This window comes from Podarcis pityusensis, assembly GCF_964106645.2.
Source record: "Podarcis pityusensis genome assembly, chromosome: 15".
Taxonomy (NCBI): domain Eukaryota; kingdom Metazoa; phylum Chordata; class Lepidosauria; order Squamata; family Lacertidae; genus Podarcis; species Podarcis pityusensis.
The window spans coordinates 5210442-5229767 of record NC_138040.1 but is presented as its reverse complement, the minus strand read 5'-3'; the positions used below and the strand labels follow the sequence as shown (position 1 = coordinate 5229767).

General features: G+C 44.1%; 1 protein-coding gene across 15 annotated transcripts in view; it reads left to right on the top strand.

Moving 5' to 3' along the window:
- Positions 1 to 19326, top strand: part of TBX4 (T-box transcription factor 4) — a 126849-nt gene that overhangs the window by 60071 nt on the left and 47452 nt on the right. Inside the window, exon 2 of one of the 15 annotated variants that reach the window (XM_080983002.1) lies at positions 1216 to 1361. The exons of 11 other annotated variants lie outside the window; for them this stretch is intronic. Coding sequence is in view for 1 of the 4 variants with exons in the window: in XM_080983001.1 (XP_080839127.1) it covers positions 4940 to 4960 (21 nt within the window). In the remaining 3 variants the exon portion in view is untranslated. 3 more of the 15 variants (XM_080983001.1, XM_080983003.1, XM_080983005.1) reach the window with 3 other exon arrangements.

Below are 19326 nucleotides of genomic sequence, written 5' to 3'. Positions count from 1 at the left end.
AATGCTGCATGCCACAGACAGACACTCTGCAGCAGGAAGGAGAAGCAGCACCTGTTGGATAGCTGGTCTGCTGTACTGCTGTTTTAAAGGCACAGACCTCCTTGCCTGTTGCAGCAGGAGCGCTGGAGAGCCCTGGGGACACAGAAAGATAATCCTGAGTCAGATCATTGGCCCCAGTGTTGTCTACACTGACTGGCAGCACTTCTCCAATGTTTCAGGCAGGCAATCTTTTTCAGGCCTGTCTGGAGATGTTGGGGTTGGACCAGGGACCTTCTGCATGCAAAGCAGATTCTCCTCTACTGGGCTACATCCCTTCTCTCTTGCTTGTGCTTTGGGGCTCCTCTCTTGGGGCAGGGTGTGCACTGTCTGTCCCCCCTCCCAGATATCTGGCCCTTGATATAGATGTGGGCTTTTATGCTCAAAAGCCGAAGGCCTGCTATCTCTTTCGCCGTTCAGCCAGTATTATTAGCTGATGCCCCGAGCATGTTATTTGCCTGACTGTGCTCTCCAGATGTACTATAATTTAAACCATGATGTGCCTCTCTGACCCCCCCTCCCTTTCCGAAAGCAGCATCCAAACATTGGGAAGGGAGTTCAGGGTGGAGGGACGAGATGGTGCTGTCCCAGCTTGGCTCCATGGTGCTCTGAGCAAAAAGGGGGGAGAAAGGGGGTGAGGAGGCAGGGCCAGTTTTGGGAAAGGGGACTGCAGGTTGAGGGAGAGTGTGGCGGCGATGGGGAATAGAAGGAGAAGGGGGCCCCGGTTGTTTGGAAGATCCTAAGTAAGAAACTAGTTGGAACTCCCGAAGACTGACAGCAGCAACGTCAGCAGAGGAGAGGGAGGGAGGGGCGGCAAGAAGGGTGGGCAGTCAAGACTCCGAACTGGCGCTCTCTCTTCCCTCTTCTCTCTCTCTCTCTCTCTCTCTCTCCCTTTCTCTCTCTCTCTCTCTCTCTCTCTCTCTCTTTTATTTAATGGAACATTTTAAGAGGAGATCTTAAAGGTACAAAACGAGATCTATGGGAATAGACCAGCTTAGAAGGAACCATCTCTCTCCATTTGGGATCCCCTCTCTCTGCGTATTCTTTTCCCCCCGAAAAATAAAATAAAAAAGCAGATTCATTTTTTAAGGATATAGAACCAGAACCGGACTCTTTTTAAATTATCCTTTGGTGGTGGTTATTTTGTATGTTTGTGCGAGTTTTTCTTCTTCTTCAAAGGATTTGGGAAAGGAAGGGTGATTTCCCACCCCCACCCGTCTTTTTAACAAGGATGCTGATCCCTCTTGGATGCTTTTGATGAAGCAACAGCAGCGAAACTTCGCCAGACTTCTCGTTCCAGCAGCGTCAAGCCTCGAGCGATTACTGTGAGTCAAGAGTTTCTCTCTCCACTCCCCCCCACCGCGCCGCAACACACACGCACACACACACACACACACACACACACACACCGCAAAGTAAAGACCCCCAGCTAGGTTAAAAAGGGGGTGGTGGATTGAGAGGGAGGGAGCAAACCAAAGGAAGTGTTTGCCACCTCGCCAGCGTTTTGCCAGGCACAGAGTGGGGGTGGGTGGAGGGAGAAGAGGAAGGACCAAGCTAGAAACTACAGGAATGAATTCACCACCACCAGTAGAAAAAAAGGGAGGGGAGACCTGCCAGGTTGGGTCCAGATCAACATTATGTGCGGTTGTTGGGTTGCGCTTCAGCCAACCTCTCCTTTCTTATATGTACGTGCACGCGCGTCCCCTCCAATTTGTGTTGAGCTTATGTATGTATCCCCCAAACTCATCACAGGGGCCTATGTGATGGCGAATGCGTTTCCACTGCTGTTATTTCTAGGGGAGGAGAGGAATCGCCAAGGTTTGGGGAGGGAGCATGAATCTTTTGGGCAAGGTTCTGAATGAAAAGAAAATGGAGGGCGGGAATGAAATATTTTTTTTAAAAAAAATACACATATAAGTGGGTATTATAGCATTCTAGGTTGAACATTCTAAAAAAAAAAAAAAAGCTGCTATCTAGAATTTGTAATGGATTTGCCAAAACCACACACTCCCTAATAATTATTTTTAAAGATCCAGTGTAAGTTTTATTTTTCAAAGTATTTTTTTTGTCTATCACACTTTAGATACTCTCACTTTAATCTGATGATTTATTTATTTTTACCTGCCCTTCTGGGTGTTTTGAGTTGATGATTTGCAGAGCGTAATCTTTAAGCATCTTTGTTCAAAAGGAAGGCCCCTTGAGTTCGATAGGACTCCCTGACTAGCAAGATTCACAGCACTAGATCACTCATTCACTTGATAATTCGACCGCACAACTTTGCGTACCGGAAAACAAAAAGTACAGAGCTAATGTTGCTATATATCACATTTCAAAAAAGTAAATTATCATTTTGAAAGGCCTTTCCCCCCCCAAGAAGGCATGTTCTAATCAAAAAGAGTTCAAAGACCTGCAACTTTATGCAATAGATGGAGATCTTGGGAGGTGGGAATAAAAACCCATTTAGAAGCAGAAAGAGAAAGTATTTTGAAAACGTTTCTTAAAAAAAAAAAAAGACAAAAAAGACGACCAGATCGATTTGCCAACATAGTAGTCGGAAATTAGGGGCGTGTGTTTTTTTTATCCTTCAGGACTTTGTAACTCCCTCTATACTCTATATATGGCGAATGCGCATTTGCCAACATCTCTGCCTTTACTTCGGGAACGTCACAGACTCCCGACGGAGGTGGATTCGAAAGAATAACACCTTAAACATTAATGCCACTAATACATAAAAGTTCTGGGGAGTGGCGCCTGCGTAGAAACGGTGTTCCTTCCACACCCTCGGCTTTGAACTTCAGACAACTCATCTGAACCCGCGTTACCTTCGGGGCGGCGGGGAGGAGTTGGGGAAACTGGATGTAAACAAAAGCGTCCGCGCTTTGGAGAGCGCTTGTTTGAGAAGTCTTTTTGAACCAATGTGGCCAGGTTGAACCTCCTGTAGTACAGGAGGAGTAGGAAGGAGGGGGAAGACGACGTAGGAAGAAGTTTCCCCGGGAATTTAAAAGAGTGTGTGCGCGTTGGGGCGGGGGAGATGCGCCAGCCTCCGATATTAAACTACGCTTTAAACTTGGAAAGTTTAAACCCACTGATTTCTGCAGAGCCTACAGAAAAAATCAGCTTAAAAGAAACTGGCAGCGCTCCAAGTACAACTGGGGAACTCACCTTAGATTTCTAATATTCCGGGTGGGGGTGGGGGTCGATCCTCCAAGTGGTGGCACTGAGTGGAAATCTAGACACTTAATCAAGCATGGCCTACCCATTTTTAAAAAAAGTATGTCGTGGCTGTAGCTCTCCAACGGTTTGACTTCACCTCCAAAGCCGCGGTCTTCCATTGTGTCCAGAGACAGACGGGTGCCTGCCAACCAACCAACCGGGTCCCCATCCAACTTGATCATTAATTCAATCAAGATCTAACATGATAATATTAACAGTAGCAACACAAATGCATTGTTTTTGTTGTCCTCATAGGATGATTAGTTGCAATAATATAAACGGCGCTGTTCTTAAAATCAAGGATGATAATTTTCCCTGGCCACGTTTTGCCCTTGAAGCAGCTTGTCTGTGTTACAGACGGGGAAACTGAGGCCGAGAGAAATCTGGCCAAGTCAATGGTGGCCAGCTGGCATTTGTTTTATGAGTTGGATTTCTGAAGCCAACCACACTACGTGAACTTACTCTGGAGTAAGTTATTTAGAAGACGTAAATCTCCGGCATTTGCCCGTAAATAAATGTGCCTCGCGTTACACAGCTAAGGCGGAATGTTTCTTTCACTCCGGTCTTTGGTCCCAAACTTGCATGAAATATGTAACTTATTTGAGAATCAAACAGGCATACGTTTTGGGGTGGAATGATACTTTCTTCCTCTCCCTCTAATTATTTTAATAACAAATAGCTTCCTAATTCTAGGTGGCCTTCACCACGTATGAGGAACCAAGTTGAACATTTTCTTTTAAAATATCGATGATGAGACACACCCACCCACAAAACTTCTTCCTATGTGTTTTGTTTTTTTTTAAAATACGAGCAGTGTATTTTAACTACAAGTGTCACACACCTCAGCACCTTACAGACCGTCCTTTAAAATAAGGGAACCTTGCACGCTGCCTAAATGTCCCTGGTAGGCATGTGGGTTTAGAAAGATGCTGGACCGAGTTTCTTCCAGACTAAGTGTGTGTTGGGTTGCAGCTTAACAGGGCGATCCCACTCATGTCAACTCCGAAGTAAGTCCTACTGGCGTCAGTGGGGCCTACTCCCAGAAAAGCAGATTTGTAGTTATAGCTGCGCCTATATGCACGCTCATGCCTGAGAGTAAATCCCACTGAACTCAACTGGGCTTATTTGCGAGTAGACCTTTGTAGGGTTGCATTGTAAGTATCCCAGTAAAAGCGACCTCTCTGGGTGCCCTTTGAGCAGCATGTTAGCTTTCCTCTTGAAATAAACTGTTAAAATCGCTTGGCTAAATCTGTTTTTTAAAAACAAACAAATATAGCCAGAATTCTCCCTGTTTGTGTAAATGTCAAGGCATGCATTATATAAAACTCCAACGCACCTACTTTTAAAAGGGGGTTGGGGGGTTGGGCAAAGGGAAGTTTACTCTCTTCCGCTGTGCCGCCGTTTTTTTAAAAGCTGGCTTAAAAAAAAGAGAGATTTCAGGATGGTGTGTAGATAAATGGTTCCTTTCCTTTAAGAAAAGGAAAACAAAAAGGAAAGTGCGTGTGTGTTTTTAAACGTGCTGGTGATCGCGCCGCTCAGACGTCACCAGAGCGCCCCTTTTTAAGCCTAAGGCGTTTTGGACAAGCTAGACATCCAGGGAGGCCTCATTCCCCGATCCCAAGCAGGCTTACTTGGGAGTAAAGCATCAGCCTGGCCCATCCACCCCCACCCTGCTTTCTGCGGACGTGAAATGCTATATCCTCAGCAGCAGGTAGGCGCACTCCTAGACGCGCCATGGAGGGAGATACTTGGAAACGAGCGCCATTGAATCCGGTGACTCTTGAACAGTGGGAGTAGGCATGCAAAGAAGGTTTCCCGTTTGCAGCGCCGTCCTGGGCAAGTTGACCTGGAAGTAAGTCCCAATAGCCCCAGGAAAGTCGGGCATAGAGTAGCGGATAGGATTGCAAGGGATATTGTATGGGGGGAAGTGTGTGGGGGGAGGGGGAACGATCCCATTTAAGGCTGAGCAATTCCTGCTGGTTTCCATGCGCGCACCAGTGCCTCCTGCCCATAGCGCCCAGACGTTCTCTCTGCCGCCTCCTAATGTATATATACTTACTATAGGTACTTTTGCGTTCCTCCTAAGAGCACGTGAATACTGTAGTGAGATGATTATGGTAGCGCCCTCAGCGTCCAGGCGGCGTTTTACAGTTTACGGAGCCAACGCAGGTCGCTGCACGCGAGGCAAATGCAGCCTGGTTTCTGACTAGGCCTCATTCGCTTTACAGCTGCTCTGTTATGTGAAGTAAATCTCAGGCAGCGAGACTTTTTCGTTTCCAAAATTCAGGTGCATACAATTAAGTAAACAAACTCCCTCCCCCACCCCCCGCTTAAAAAATGAGGCTGCAGGGTCGTTTACCTGCAATTTGACATGCCACACAAGCGTATGGATGTTGATCCGCAACATTCCTTGCTGTGTTCAAATAGGGCTTCTTTACAAGTAAATGGTGCGTAAAACGTAAAGGTGGGATTTGGGGGCATAAACAACAAAATCTACTATTATTTTAAATTTCCATGCCTTTGTATTGAGGGATACTTTCTCCCCCCCCCCCCCTTTTTTTGGTCTGCACCCCGCCTCTTAAAACTGTTGAAACTGGGGGTGGGGGTGCGTAGCTGACTTGGTTCAATGTTTGTAAATTTGGAAGGAGAAACAGGGTTTTAGAAAAAGACAGAAGATGGAGGTGAGGGTGAAGTTGTAAAGCCAGAAAACAACACTTAAGGGCATGTGACAGGCAAAAGTGGGATTTATTTCACTGGGGGGCAAAGGCGAAAAGGCTCGTCGGAGGGAGGGAGAGCCGCGCTGCAGTCCTCCTAGATGGGGCGTCAGGGAGAAAAGTCCATACAACCCCATCGAGTTCCCTTGGATCCTGCAGAAATATCGCTGCGAGGAAATGGCTGGGGCAGGACTAGAACCCAAATTTGGTTGTGTTTGGTAGAAAACACAACTGCGAGGCAACGCGTGAACAGAGCCTGCGCGTCGGCGGCCGCCTTATTCAATGCATTTTTAGAGCGATTTTATACTGCTGTCAACTCCTACCAGTATGAATCACCCTGGTCAGTTACACTCGCTTAGTTTGTTTATTCCGAGTGCTTGGTGTTGCGTCTCCCCCACATCCCAAAGACTCGGGAATGCTTACTAAACTTTGTATATGTGTGTGTGTGTGTGTGTTTTGAATTATAGCTCAATTAAACGGTTGCATTGCTTTTTAACTAACTCTCAATTCAGGCTGCAACCCCTATGCGCAGTTACTTCCGAAATAAACAGGCAGAGCATCGGATTACGCTGCCTGATCATAGCAGGCATGTTTACTTAGTCTAAGTCCCGCCGGCTGAAAATAAACCTTCTACCCGAGGTTTTGTTTAAGAACTTCACACTCTTGAATGATCCAAACACACACACAAGCCACCTTAAAGCGTGTTTTACCCAAAAGGACGCTCCCTCGAGTTTGGTAAGATTTTTACTCCAGAGGAAACGCCCCCCCCCCCGTTTATATTTGCATTGTGATTTAAATTGGTGGGGTTTTGTTTTGTGATTTAAATTGGTGGGGAAGCACAGCGGATTTTGTGGCGGTGAGAACAACAGGGAGAGAGAGCGCAACATGAAAGGCGTTCAATAACCTGTTTTTAAAAGGGGGATCTTCCTTATTTACTCAGGAATAAATTGCTCTAAAATCAACAGGGCTTGGGTGTCTTGTGTTTACACAGGAGGCGTGAATCAGTGGCCCATCAGACACTTTAGGTAGCTTCTGGATTGTACCCCCATGACTGACACGTGACAGCCCCCCAACCCAGAGGGCTACATTTATTTGAAAGTAAGAGTCACCTTGATTTCAATTGGACTTTCTTATGAGAAAAGCCTACCGAGGTGTTGCTGTAAGCCGGTGAACTCACCTTCTCACGACGAGGGTGTCGTCTTGAAAGGAAGACATGGCTAGCGCATTTAAACTAAAATCAGTAAAACCGTCTAGTAGACTCTTTTAAATAAATAGCTTGTTAGGGTAGACCGAAGTGAGGCAGCCTTTGTGCATACTTACTCGAACTTGATCCCCGTTGAACTCAATGGGATTTGTAGGAAATTGTGCATCAGATTTAAATCCGAGGTTACTTTGGGGGGGGGGGAAGCGGAGGGGACGTATTGTGCATTCCTATGAGGGGACGTATTGTGCATTCCTATGAGATCAGAGGGACTTCATTCAGAGGTAAACGTGCGTAGGATTCCGTCCCGGAATCTGCAGGACCCTATTCAAGTTCATTCTGAAGTACGTAAATCTCTCTTAATCGGTGGGGTTTAGTTTAAGGTAAAACGGACCAAGGGGTTGCACGTAAGATAACAAAGATGTTAGATATGCGCTTCAAGCGGCCGTGTAAAGGATAAAGTCGCAAGCAAATAGAATCCTCTGTGCGCTATGCGTCGTTCCAGGTTACTCTAAGAAGATTTTAGAGCCCTGAAGGAAGTCCTGTTGAGAGCTCAACGTGACTTCCTTCCAAGCAAATAAAATCCCGTGGTTGTTTACTCATAAGTAAAACCTCCCGTGTTCAGAGGCGTACTCCCAGGCATGGGAGCTGCTCCCAGGAAAATGTGCAGTCTTGTGTGTGAGGATTAACAAAAGTTACTCCAGGGTGTGAGTGGAATCCTTTAAAAAATGGATTCTAAGCAAGCTCCCCAAATGAAATGAACACGCTTTGCTTCAAGGAAAGCAGGATTTCCTCCCCACAAATAAAAACAAATCTGGAAGAGTGTTTGATTTGAGCAGACACACACCTTGATTGGGTCCTAAGGGTGGTATCCAACTAAGTCACATTCCACTGAAAGCACTGGACTTCACCAACTTTCAAGTCCATTCATTTCAGTGACTTTTTAACCCTAAATTTACCACCTTAATTTTTTAGTTTTGTGTAAGGAGAGGTCACATTGGGTGCAAAATCAAATCCCATTGAAATCTATGCACAGTTAATTTCCACATAGGATACCGCGTGCAAGTTTTATTTTAGTGGGGCTGGAGTTTGAGGACATCCTTCAAAGTGAGATCACACACACGACTCACACGCAAATGCAATGGGTTCCTTGTAGTAAAGTTTAGTTACATTTCAACATACTGATAGTACATCACGTGTGAATTGGGTCAGCTAAGCTTCTTAGTACCTTTAGCATGCTACTGTCTAGGGAGTATGCTTCACTGAAGATGATGGGATTTACTTCTGAGTAAAACATGCCCAAGACTGCATTTTGAGGAAGATCAGGGTTACTTAGGAGCAAGTCACATTGCAATAATTTTATTCCACTTTTTACCATATACTTCTTGTTTTGCGTAGTTCACATGTGGCCAATAGTGCCTAAGCATCCTTAATCAGCATTGGCTCTCAAGCTTATTATCATCATCTTTGGTCAGTTTTATAATAAGGGTGACTTGTAAGCAGCCTTGAATTTTTGTTAGAAAGGCAAGAGATAAAAATGCTTAAAATCAATAAAAACAACACTAAATAACAGTAATAAATAAAGCTGTGATCCTGAGACTACTTATCCCCACTGAATTCAATAGAACTTGCTTCTGAGTAGACATGGCTAAGGATTGCAGAGTGCAATCCTTACCATGTCCACTCAGGTGCAAGTCCTATTGAATCCAAATGGGGCTTGCTTTCAGGTAAATGGGGGCTAGGATTCCAACCTCACTGAAATATACTTGAAGTGGGGTGTGTTTTTATTTATTTTTATTATACCCAGCAGGGGTTAATTTGAAGTAAAAGTTGCACAGGATCAGATCTGCATTAATGGTGCTGCTTGGGGAATAGAAACAATCCATTTGTTTGTAAATTTCAGCATGGGAGTGAAATTGATCTGATCTTTTTTTCAGGCTTAGCTTTTATATTGCACATTTCATTGTTAGATTTTTGGGTGTCCCCACCCTGCCTCTAATCTGCTTAGTAAAACTTGGGAGAAAAGCTGTCTGCCTCCCCTCACTGTATTATCTTTATTGCTTTTTTCCCAGTGACTGTCGGAGTTAGGAGAAGGCAGGCCCTTTTATCTTAACTAAGGCTCACCGTTAGGATGTTTACACAGAACATCTTTTCGTCTGTTTTTAGTATTATTACCAAAGTTTTAAAATGGACTCCAGATAAGGAGTTGGGGGTGGGAAGCAATATTGCAGCCTCCCGTTCCCCTGAATCTAATTTAAGTAATGTTATGAACGAGAACATTTGCATGCCTTTTTATATCTTTAGGCGCAAGGGAAAAACCTTGTCCAATGGGGTTGACTAATAGGGCTAGATTTTTGCATGTTATACACAGATGTAAGTATCACTGAGTTTAAATGAGTTTGCTTCCAAGTAAGCATGCTATAGGAATACACTTGTAGGATTAAAAAAAAAAAAAATGTATCACATATGTGTTGCCTTGGTATCCCAGCAGATAGCAGGAACAATATGTAAAATTACGTTAAAATTAGAATTAAGTCAGATTTGTGGATTGCCTGTAACTTTGTGGGACTCTTTAAAGATCTTTAAAGCGGACAAGGCTAGCCCCTGAGGAGGTATTTTTCATCTGGTGGGGAATTAAGGGAGTTTTTCACATGGATTCTAAGTTCCATTGATCCCTGGCTAGAATCAGGAGTAAGGGGCTTCAAACCCACTTGCTCAGAAATAGATTGTGAGGAATGCAACCTAATCCTGCACATGCTTACTCTAAGGTAAACCGCCCTTAAGTTCAATGAGACCTCCGAGGAAATTTGCATATAGCTGTGCAGCTTTAACCTGAAGGAAAATGAGTTTAGGTTTGGAAGGATGAAGTCTCATTCGCCAGATTGAGATGGGAAAAGGCGTTCGTAAAGAGATCTGATTGATGCCCGCAATATTACTATTTATCCATTATGGGAAGCCTTCCCCAACAAAATTAAATCTTCCAGTGGCAGAAAATAATCACATATTTTCATAACCAAGAGAAAAAGATAAGAATCTGAATGTGCTGGGAAAGGTAGAAAAACTACCAGTCAGTCTCTTGCCATTCAAAAAGTAAATCTACTTAGGAGTAAATTCCTTTGATTTCAATGCAGTTTACTTCTCAGTAACCCTGGAAGCCTAAACATGCAGAAGTAAGTGCCACTGAGTTCAATGAGACTCGAAAGTTTACAGGTTTCAGTCAGCATCACTGAAAATTTTGCTGAATTCAATGGGACTTCTAAATCAATGTGCATAGATTTGCAGCCTCTTTTGGACTTAACTTTTGAGTAAACATTCATAGGCTCAAGCTCTAAATGTGCTAAGGGGAGTAAGTCTGAACTATGAGAAAAAAAAACTGTAAGTAAACATGCAGAGGATTCTGTTGCATGAGAAAAGTGATGCTCAAACTCACTTTCTAAGACTTCAGTCCTAACACACCCTGCTTTGTTACTCCTAAGTAAGCATGCATAGGAATCTAGTTGCATTTAGCATACTTAAGCCAGAATTTCTAACAGGCTCCAGTTTGAGACCCTCCCCTCCCCTTTTTCAGTGGGAACAGCTGCAGCCCAGCTTAAGTAGTCTTTTTGGGCTAGCTGTGGGGAGTTTTGGGGGGGGGAGAGGAGGAGTCTTTCCTTCCTGCCTCTCTGCTGCTGCCCCTAACTTGAATATTGCCCTCATATGTTAATTCAAAGCTAGCCTATCTGAATGCCCTCTTGTATTTGCTGTTTATTCCCCAACACTACAGGAAAAAATATATCATGCAGTCAAGGTGTATCATTTCTGAATTTATGTTCCTTAGCTTAGAAGACCTCTATGTCTGTGACCCAGTTTGCTGGCAACTGGGGGTGTGGGAGATGCTTTTAAAAATATCCTTCAAAGCCAAGGAACAATTTGGGTACCCTCTTGGGAATCAGGGGGAAAGGGAATTTTAAAACTGTCTTTTCTTTATAATGCAGGACAAAATTAGGAGAATACGTATAAAGTTGAAGGGCGATGTGAAAGGAGGACCTCTTTTGCATGTACTGTACATGGTGCTTTTGCATCTCGCAATGCAGGTCTCACAAGTCTGATATCATTCCCAAAGTCAATTTGCCCAGAGATAACAATGGGACAAAATAACCCGAGCCATGGGCAGCAATACTTCTCTCAAGCTACTTGAAACTCTCTTAAAAATGGTTGGCTCTAGTCGAGCTAAACTTAAATCCCGGTGACCATACAAAAATCAGTAGTAGGCATGCTCGTCTGTTAGGAAAAAATCCAGAAGTTACAGCCAGGTAGTATCTTATTTTGAGGACCAACTAAAATGCTGCAAAAAACCAAATCAAAACCTGGAACAAAACAAGCAAGCTTTTGAGCTATCCAGGACCCTTCTTCAACTGAACCATAAGACTTGCTCACTATTTTGTGGCATTCTTTTCAACACCCCTACTAACCACATTGCCTTTCTGTGGCTTTTGACTTTGTGGTAATTGTTATTTTCTGCATGATGTTAATAGCCTTATCCTGTGCACATTACTCAGTGGGACCCCCTAGTAAGTGTGCTTAGGATTGTCGTGGAAGTCTCTCTGAAACCAATAGAACAAGTTAAGAGTAACTAAAATCTGGTTGCTTCCTTCAGTGGGATTTAATAATGATGACCAGCCTTAGCCGGCTGGCAACTTTTAATCTGTCTCCAAATTTGGGAAGAGGCAGGGACAGGCATAGGCAAACTCGGCCCTCCAGATGTTTTGGGACTACAACTCTCATCATCCCTAGCTAACAGGACCAGTGGTCAGGGATGATGGGAGTTGTAGTCCCAAAACATCTGGAGGGCTGAGTTTGCCTATGCCTGGGCAGGGAGATCTGTAGAAAAACAATAGACTTGGTAAAATTTGGGAGGGTTTTTAAAAAATTGGTTAAATCTGCTGTGCTGTTAACGGTAGTATGATCTAAAGGCATAACCAGGTAATCATGTGCATCTCCATGGTTGTGGAAACCTTCGCCTTGTACTTGCTGTTAAAAGAGCAGGAGCAGGCCAAGTCATTTTTTTCTGGTTAGTTGGCAATCCTAAGTGGAAGAGAGGTGAAAAATGGGGTCCATTTCTTTACGTTCCCAAGAACAGCCACTGGTATTCAGTTTATATGGGTCACCTCCTGAAGCTGTTAAAAATAAATAATTCCCAGACTGAAAAGAGATATTATTGTACAGCAAGTGCAATAATAGAATCAACACAGTTCATGTATTTAAAGAGAGAGGGGAGAAAGGTATTTCCAAGGAGATGTTAGAGGCTCAACAACACACACACCAGGTCTTCTGCTTTCCTCAAACCAAAGAGCATCTCTCCCTACCATATAATACTGCCGTTGATGTTTTTCTTGAAAAACAGCTTATGTTCAGCCAGTGTGCATTGATACAGAAAACGGAGGAAAAGTCCTGGAATTATAAAGTTTTAAGGGGGAATCGGTATCGCCAATGGGTGTGTAATGATGCGTCTCTGTAACTCTAACATCTTTTCTTTAAAAACACCACTACCACATTTTATGCTATCTAAATTTGAATTTGGGGGAGGAAAAAAATGACATTGTTTGTTAGAATTTTGGTCTCTTGAACTTCCAAAGTATTTGAATTGGGGTGGGGGTGGGGGAGAAATCTCAAGGGCCATTATGAAAGAAGTTGCAAGAACTTAGTAAAAGACACAAAGATAAAAAGCTATGTGTTGGCTCACTCTGGGGCCTACGGCTTATATCCATTAGGGAGTCTAGCCACTTCTGTTCCATGAGATTAGACTGAGCGAGTTCCCAACTGGCTTTGAACCAAAATGAATTTGGATACAATGTGAACCAAACTCTCTCTCTCTCTCTCTGAGTGTGTGTGTTGAGGATGCATGGGTAAATGATGTCATTTTCTTTGGAAGCCTATCCCAGTCTTTAATACCTCGGCCCCCATCCCACAAACCTTCACTTTCTCTTCCCTGGTGCTTACCTAAGAGTCTCATAATGTTATTATGTATTAGATGGAAGCCCCATTGATTTCAGTGGGACTTTACTATTGTATCGCTGTGTGAAAGGTGACCCCCCCCCCCCAAAAAAAATCTAGGGCAATATTCTTCCAACTATATTCCTTCTGGGATAAAACTGAGGTTCTTCAGCAGCTCAGCAAGGGTTCCTCAGTGAGAAGACCAGGCTTCCCAACATCTCTAGTGCAACAGTGAGGTCTGATAGGGTTGGTTGGAGTGGTGAGTAAAATTAGAGTATGCCCCAAAATCCTTTGCAACAACTGCAGGGTGGTGGGGGGATACATCAGGAGCACAGGGACGTAGGAAGTTGCCGCAGACTGTCAGACCACTCTTCCAATCCAATTCAGAATTGCTGCTCCAGGAATGAGGAACCTGTGGCTCCTCCCAGATGGATTGCAGCTCCCACCAGTCCCATTCAACACAGTTCATCATCAGGGATGTTGAAAGCTGGAGTCCAGCAACATCTGGTAGGGCACAGTTTCTCCATCCCTGGTCTTCTGGTCTCTGCTGACGGATGGTGGCTTTCCTGGAGTTCAGACATGTGTCTTTTCCCAGACATGTGTCTTTTCCTACTGGAGATGCCCACCTGGCCTTTGTGGCATGCAGTAGTCAAGTAGACATGCAATGGGTTTGCCTTTCTTTCTTTCTTTCTTTCTTTCTTTCTTTCTTTCTTTCTTCATCTATACCTAGTGGGGGTATAGGGTGCTAAACAGACTCCTACTAGCTAATGTGGTCCAAATAACCTAGGTGTTGGGATTTAGAGCAGGCAGACAAGGTTCCAAGGGCACAAAAGTGATGGGGTGGTGCAAGGGAAGGAAGGAAGAGTCTGTTTAGCAGCCAAACACTTTGCCAGGCCACTAGAAACAGATGCGTGGGCCAAATGTGACCCGTGGACCATGGGTTCACCACTGCTGCTCTATCCCGCACAGAGGAGTTCTTCAGACCAGGGGAACCCAAGCTAGAAGCAGCAGCTATACAGTATAGGGCCACCTCTTGGTTCTCGGCCTGATCAAGCTGCAGTATGTAGCTCTTATGTAGAGCATCTGCTTTGCATCCTGGATATCCTAGGTTCAATCCCTGGTACCCCCAGGTAGAGTTAGGAATATTCGTGTCTGAACTCTTGGAGAGCTGTGGCTGCTGTTCAGTGTAGACAGTGTTCAATGACCAGTGGTCTGACTTGCGTATAAGGAAGTTTCTAGTGTGTTTATGTACCTGTATACCATGGGACACGGGTGGTGCTGTGGGTTAAACCACAGAGTCTAGGACTTGCTGATCAGAAGGCTGGTGGTTCGAATGCCTGCGACGGGGTGAGCTCCCGTTGCTTGGTCCCTGCTCCTGCCAACCTAGCAGTTCGAAAGCACGTCAAAGTGCAAGTAGGTAAATAGGTCCCGCTCCGGCGGGAAGGTAAGCAGCGTTTCCGTGCGCTGCTCTGGTTCGCCAGAAGCGGCTTAGTCATGCTGGCCACATGACCCGGAAGCTGTACACCAGCTCCCTCGGCTAGTAAAGCGAGATGAGCGCCGCAACCCCTATTGGTCAGGGGTCCCTTTACCTTTACCTATACAATGTTAGCTGCTGGGAGTCACAAGTTACGAGAGTGCTGCTGTCCAGCTTGTGGGTTTCCTATGAGGGCCGCTGTAAGAAGAAAATGCTGGGCTTGATGGGCCTTTGGCTCAGACCCTTCTGATGTTTTTGTGGCTGAACACATTTGCTCACTTACGATGTTTGGTCAGTCTCCTGTGCTGTTTGTTCCTGCCTCACTTTTAACACCATGTGGTTAGGATCATAGTCTGAAGCTGCATTCTTAAGTATACTTTAGTTATACTATGTTGGGGGTGAGTGAGCTGGTAGTTAGGAGAGGGCATTCATATGTGCAAGCCCATCCCTTCTTCATATGTAGCACCAAGCAACAAATCTTGTGTGAAGGGCTGCAACTCAGTGACAGGCCTCGGGTTCAACCCCAGCATCTCTAGGTAGCGCAAGACCCCTGGTCTGGAACCCTAGCGAGAGCTGCTGCCAGTCAGTGTAAACAATATTGAACAAGATGGACCAATAGTCTATTTCAATATAAGGCAGGTCTTTATGTTGCTGTGAATGAATGGCAATGGATCAAGACATTGAATTTTCGAATTTCAGAGTTGGAAGGAGGTATTGAAGACTATTTAGTCCAATCCCCTTGTTCTGTGCAAGAATCTTGCCACTACAAAACTGGCCAGCCAGGCTCAACAAACAAAGCCGTCCTATGCCACTGGTCTGCCTGGCTTAGTATTGTCCCTACACTGACTGGCAGTGTCTCTCCTGGGTTCCTGATAGGGGACGTTGCCATCCCTACCCAAAGATGCTGAGGATTGAACCCAGGACCTTCTACACACAAGGCATCTGCTTTGCTGCTGAGCTACATCTCTTCTCATATTCTGCTCATCCAGGGCCTGGAGCAGCTTAATTAATAAATGTATTATGCAACAAACCCCAAAATACCACATTAAAAACAATGCAGCAAGGAGCAACAGTAAGGCAAGCAATCAGCTTTTGGTTTTGCTTGGGTTAGAATGAGGGATTGGGGAGAAATTCATTTGGTTCACTTTTTAATGCAAACGCTTCTCATTTGTGCTTCCAATGCACATACCGAAATGCAGCTATACTTAGAAAGTTGCACGTCTCCCTATTTTTTGATGCAGTCCTCCAATCATTTTTTCCCCCTTTACAGGAAAAGCACATGTTGGGGAAGACTGTGCACAAAACTATATATCAGTGAAAATAATGTATAAAAATGCATTACTGCCTTGGGAAATTGGTTGCAGAAAAATGTGCATTAGGAGAAATGCCTTTGCAAAATGCGTATCGATTTTCATGCAGAATTTATTATTATTATTTTAATTTTTAAAAAGGCACGCTGGCAAGCTGATGTGGAATTGGGACAAACTGATTATAAGATTGGAAAAACGAGAAACCAAAATTGATGGATCCTAGTTAGAACTGGACCTTGGGAATTTGTGGTTTAAAAGGAGGTGCCAAACCTCAAGCCTTCCTGGATGGAGTTAAGATTAATTTATGCCAAATGGGATCCTCAAGCTGTCAGTGGTCATGTCTGGGAAACTCTTCCCTCTCATAGAGTCTGACCTGACTCGCAAGCAACCCACCATGCTTGGCAAAGGCCACCAGCCATGTATGGTTTAGAATAACAGAATCACAGAGTTGGTAGGGACCACAGAGGTCCTCTAGTCCTGCAATGAAGGAATCTTCACTAAAGCATCCATGACAGATGGCCAGCCAACCTCTGCTTAAAAAGCTGCAATGAAGAAGAGGCCACCTCCTTCTGAGGGAGTCTATTCCACTGTTGAACAGCTCTTACTGTAAGAAAGTTTTTCCTGGTTTTCAGTCAGAACCTCCTTTCTTGTAACTTGAAGCCGTTGGTTCGGGTCCTACCCCATGGAGCAGGAGAAAACAAGCTTGCTCCATTCTCCATGTGACAGCCCCTCTAAGTCTCCTCTTCAACAATCTAAACATATCAAATTCCCATAGCCGTTTCTCATAAGGCTTGGCTTCCAGACCTTTGATCATCTTGGTTGTCCTCCTCTGCATACGTTCCAGCTTGTCAATATCCTTTTTAAATTATGGTGCCCAGAACTGGACACAGGACTCCACATGGGGTCTGACCAAGGCAGAATATAGCGGGATTATTACTTCCCTTGATCTGGAAACTAACGTTGATGCAGCTTGGAATAGCATTAGGGTTTGTTTTTTTGCTGCTGCATCACACTGTTGATTCATATTATGCTTGTGGTCTATTAAGACCCCAACAACCTTTTCACATGGACCACTGGAAAGCCAGGTGTTCCCCATCTTATATTTGTGTAGCTGGTTATTCCCGCCTAAGTGTAGAACCTTGCATTTGTCCCTATTAAAATTCATTTTGTTTTAGCCCAGTTCTCCAGTCTGTTAAGGTCATCTTGAATCCTGATTCTGTCTTCACTAGCAATGGCCACCCCTCCCTGTTTGGCATCATCTGCAGATTTGATGAACATAATAATAATAATAATAATAATATTTATACTCCACCCATCTGGCTGGGTTTCCTCAATACCTTCATCCAAGTCCTTTGTAAAGATGTTGAACAATAACGGGCCCAAGACAGAACCCTGTGGCACCCGACTTGTCACCCTTTTTAGCATGATGAAGAACTGTTAGTGAGCACTCTTTGGGTTGGGTCAGTCAACCTGCTACAAATCCACCTAACAGTTACCTTGTCCAGCCCACATTTTACCAGCTTCTTCACAAGAATATCATGAGGGACGTTGTCAAAGGTCTTACTGAAATCAAGATATATTATGCCCACAGCATTCCCCTGATCCACCAAGCTTGTAACTCTATCAAAAAAAGAATTGAGATTCATCTGGCATGACTTGTTTTTGAGAAAGAAACCCATGCCCACTAGGTATTTTGAGTTTGGGCTTGTATGAACAGGGGTGGATGAGTGGTGGTTGACAAGTACCTGACTGGCTATAAAACATGTCTAGTTTGTGGAGTTACACATTGCAGAGACCTGCCCTTATACCAGGTTGTGTGGTGGATGTGGCTGAACTGTGGCTTTTGAAGTGAAGGTGTTTGTTCACAAACTCTTTTCTTCATCAGTATCAGGGCTGTATTCACCTATTTACATTTAAGGCCTACCTAAACTATAGACTTTGGGAATGGGAACCCCCCGCCACAATTGCCATTCTTTGGGATTGAGTGCTGGTGTCACCACTTTCCCACTTTCCCTCTCTTCCTCCACTTCATTAGCCCTCAGCCTGGGTTCCTCGTTGAGTAAAGTTGGGCACGATCTCAGAAATAAGGCGAGATTAATGATGATTCTAATTAATTCTATGGATTTGGGCTCCAGTTTCACTGAAGCCACATCTATGGTTTTGTTCTGTGGAATTTTCCCTGCATAAAAAAGTCTGTCCAAAATTCTTCTCGACTCAGGAGAGAGTGACCGTTCCTGTAACACCGGAAAAGACCGCCATGTTTTTCATGTTGAGGAAAATGTGATGCTGGCAAGACTAGCGTGGGAATAGAATATTCTTCATACTGCTGAAGAGTTTAGAGATGAGACAAGATAAAAGAGGGCAGAAGGAAACAAACTCAGCGGCAGAACAAAGTTCATTAATTTTGAACCAATTCAGATGTTATGGTTTCTACCAAATAGCCCACCAAGCTCTGCATTTCTTCATTTGAGATCCTACACCTGCTTCATATATGGGTTCCTTGTTTTAAAACCAGGGTCAGATATATATATATATATATATATATATATATATATATATATATAATATTTGTCTGTTTATTGTGAGCAGATCTTTCATAGGATAGAGAGCCGACTTTGACAGATGCAATAATCTGAAATAAGGCTTAATTATTGATGATACAGGAATAAAAAAAACTTGGTCTCAGAAAAGTGGGTTTTGATGATTGTAATGTTCACCTTAAATAGGACATGAGAATTGTGACCCTGTGAGTTCTTATCTAGGTGAGATTTTTAATATATAAGGAAGGTCAGCTCCTCTCTCCTTGCAGATGATGGGAGCCCTGGGAAAATTACATTTCCCAGTATGTTGCTTGCATGTGGCTTGCAGCTGCAGCAACCTGGTGCCAGAAGGAGTGGGAAACTTTCCTTCCTCTGCTGCTGGTGGAGTTACAGCAACAAGGTGGGAGAATGTGGGCAGCTGAGACTCGATTGTGCTCTTGATGACATTCAGGGTATACAACAGGGTCTGATCTGGTTCAAAATTGGGCTTGGAATTAACTGAGCTGTTTATTTTTTATGGGGAAATTGTTCCGTTTTCTCCCCCTAATTACGAGCCTAAGTGGGGGAGGTGTTTCATTTAAGGTTCCACAGGGGTCTCTATTGTCTACAACAGAGATTCCCCATCCTGACTGTAGGGAAACAAACCTTTGGAGCTATATGGAATAATAATAATAATAATAACAACAACAACAATAATTTATACCCCACCCATCTGGCTCTGTTTCGCCAGCCACTCTGGGTGGCTTCCAACAGAATATTAAAATACAATAATCTATTAAACATTAAACGCTTCCCTAAACAGGGCTGCCTTCAGGTGTCTTCTAAAAGTCTGGAATATTCACTTGTGGAATTTGAGAGGAAATTA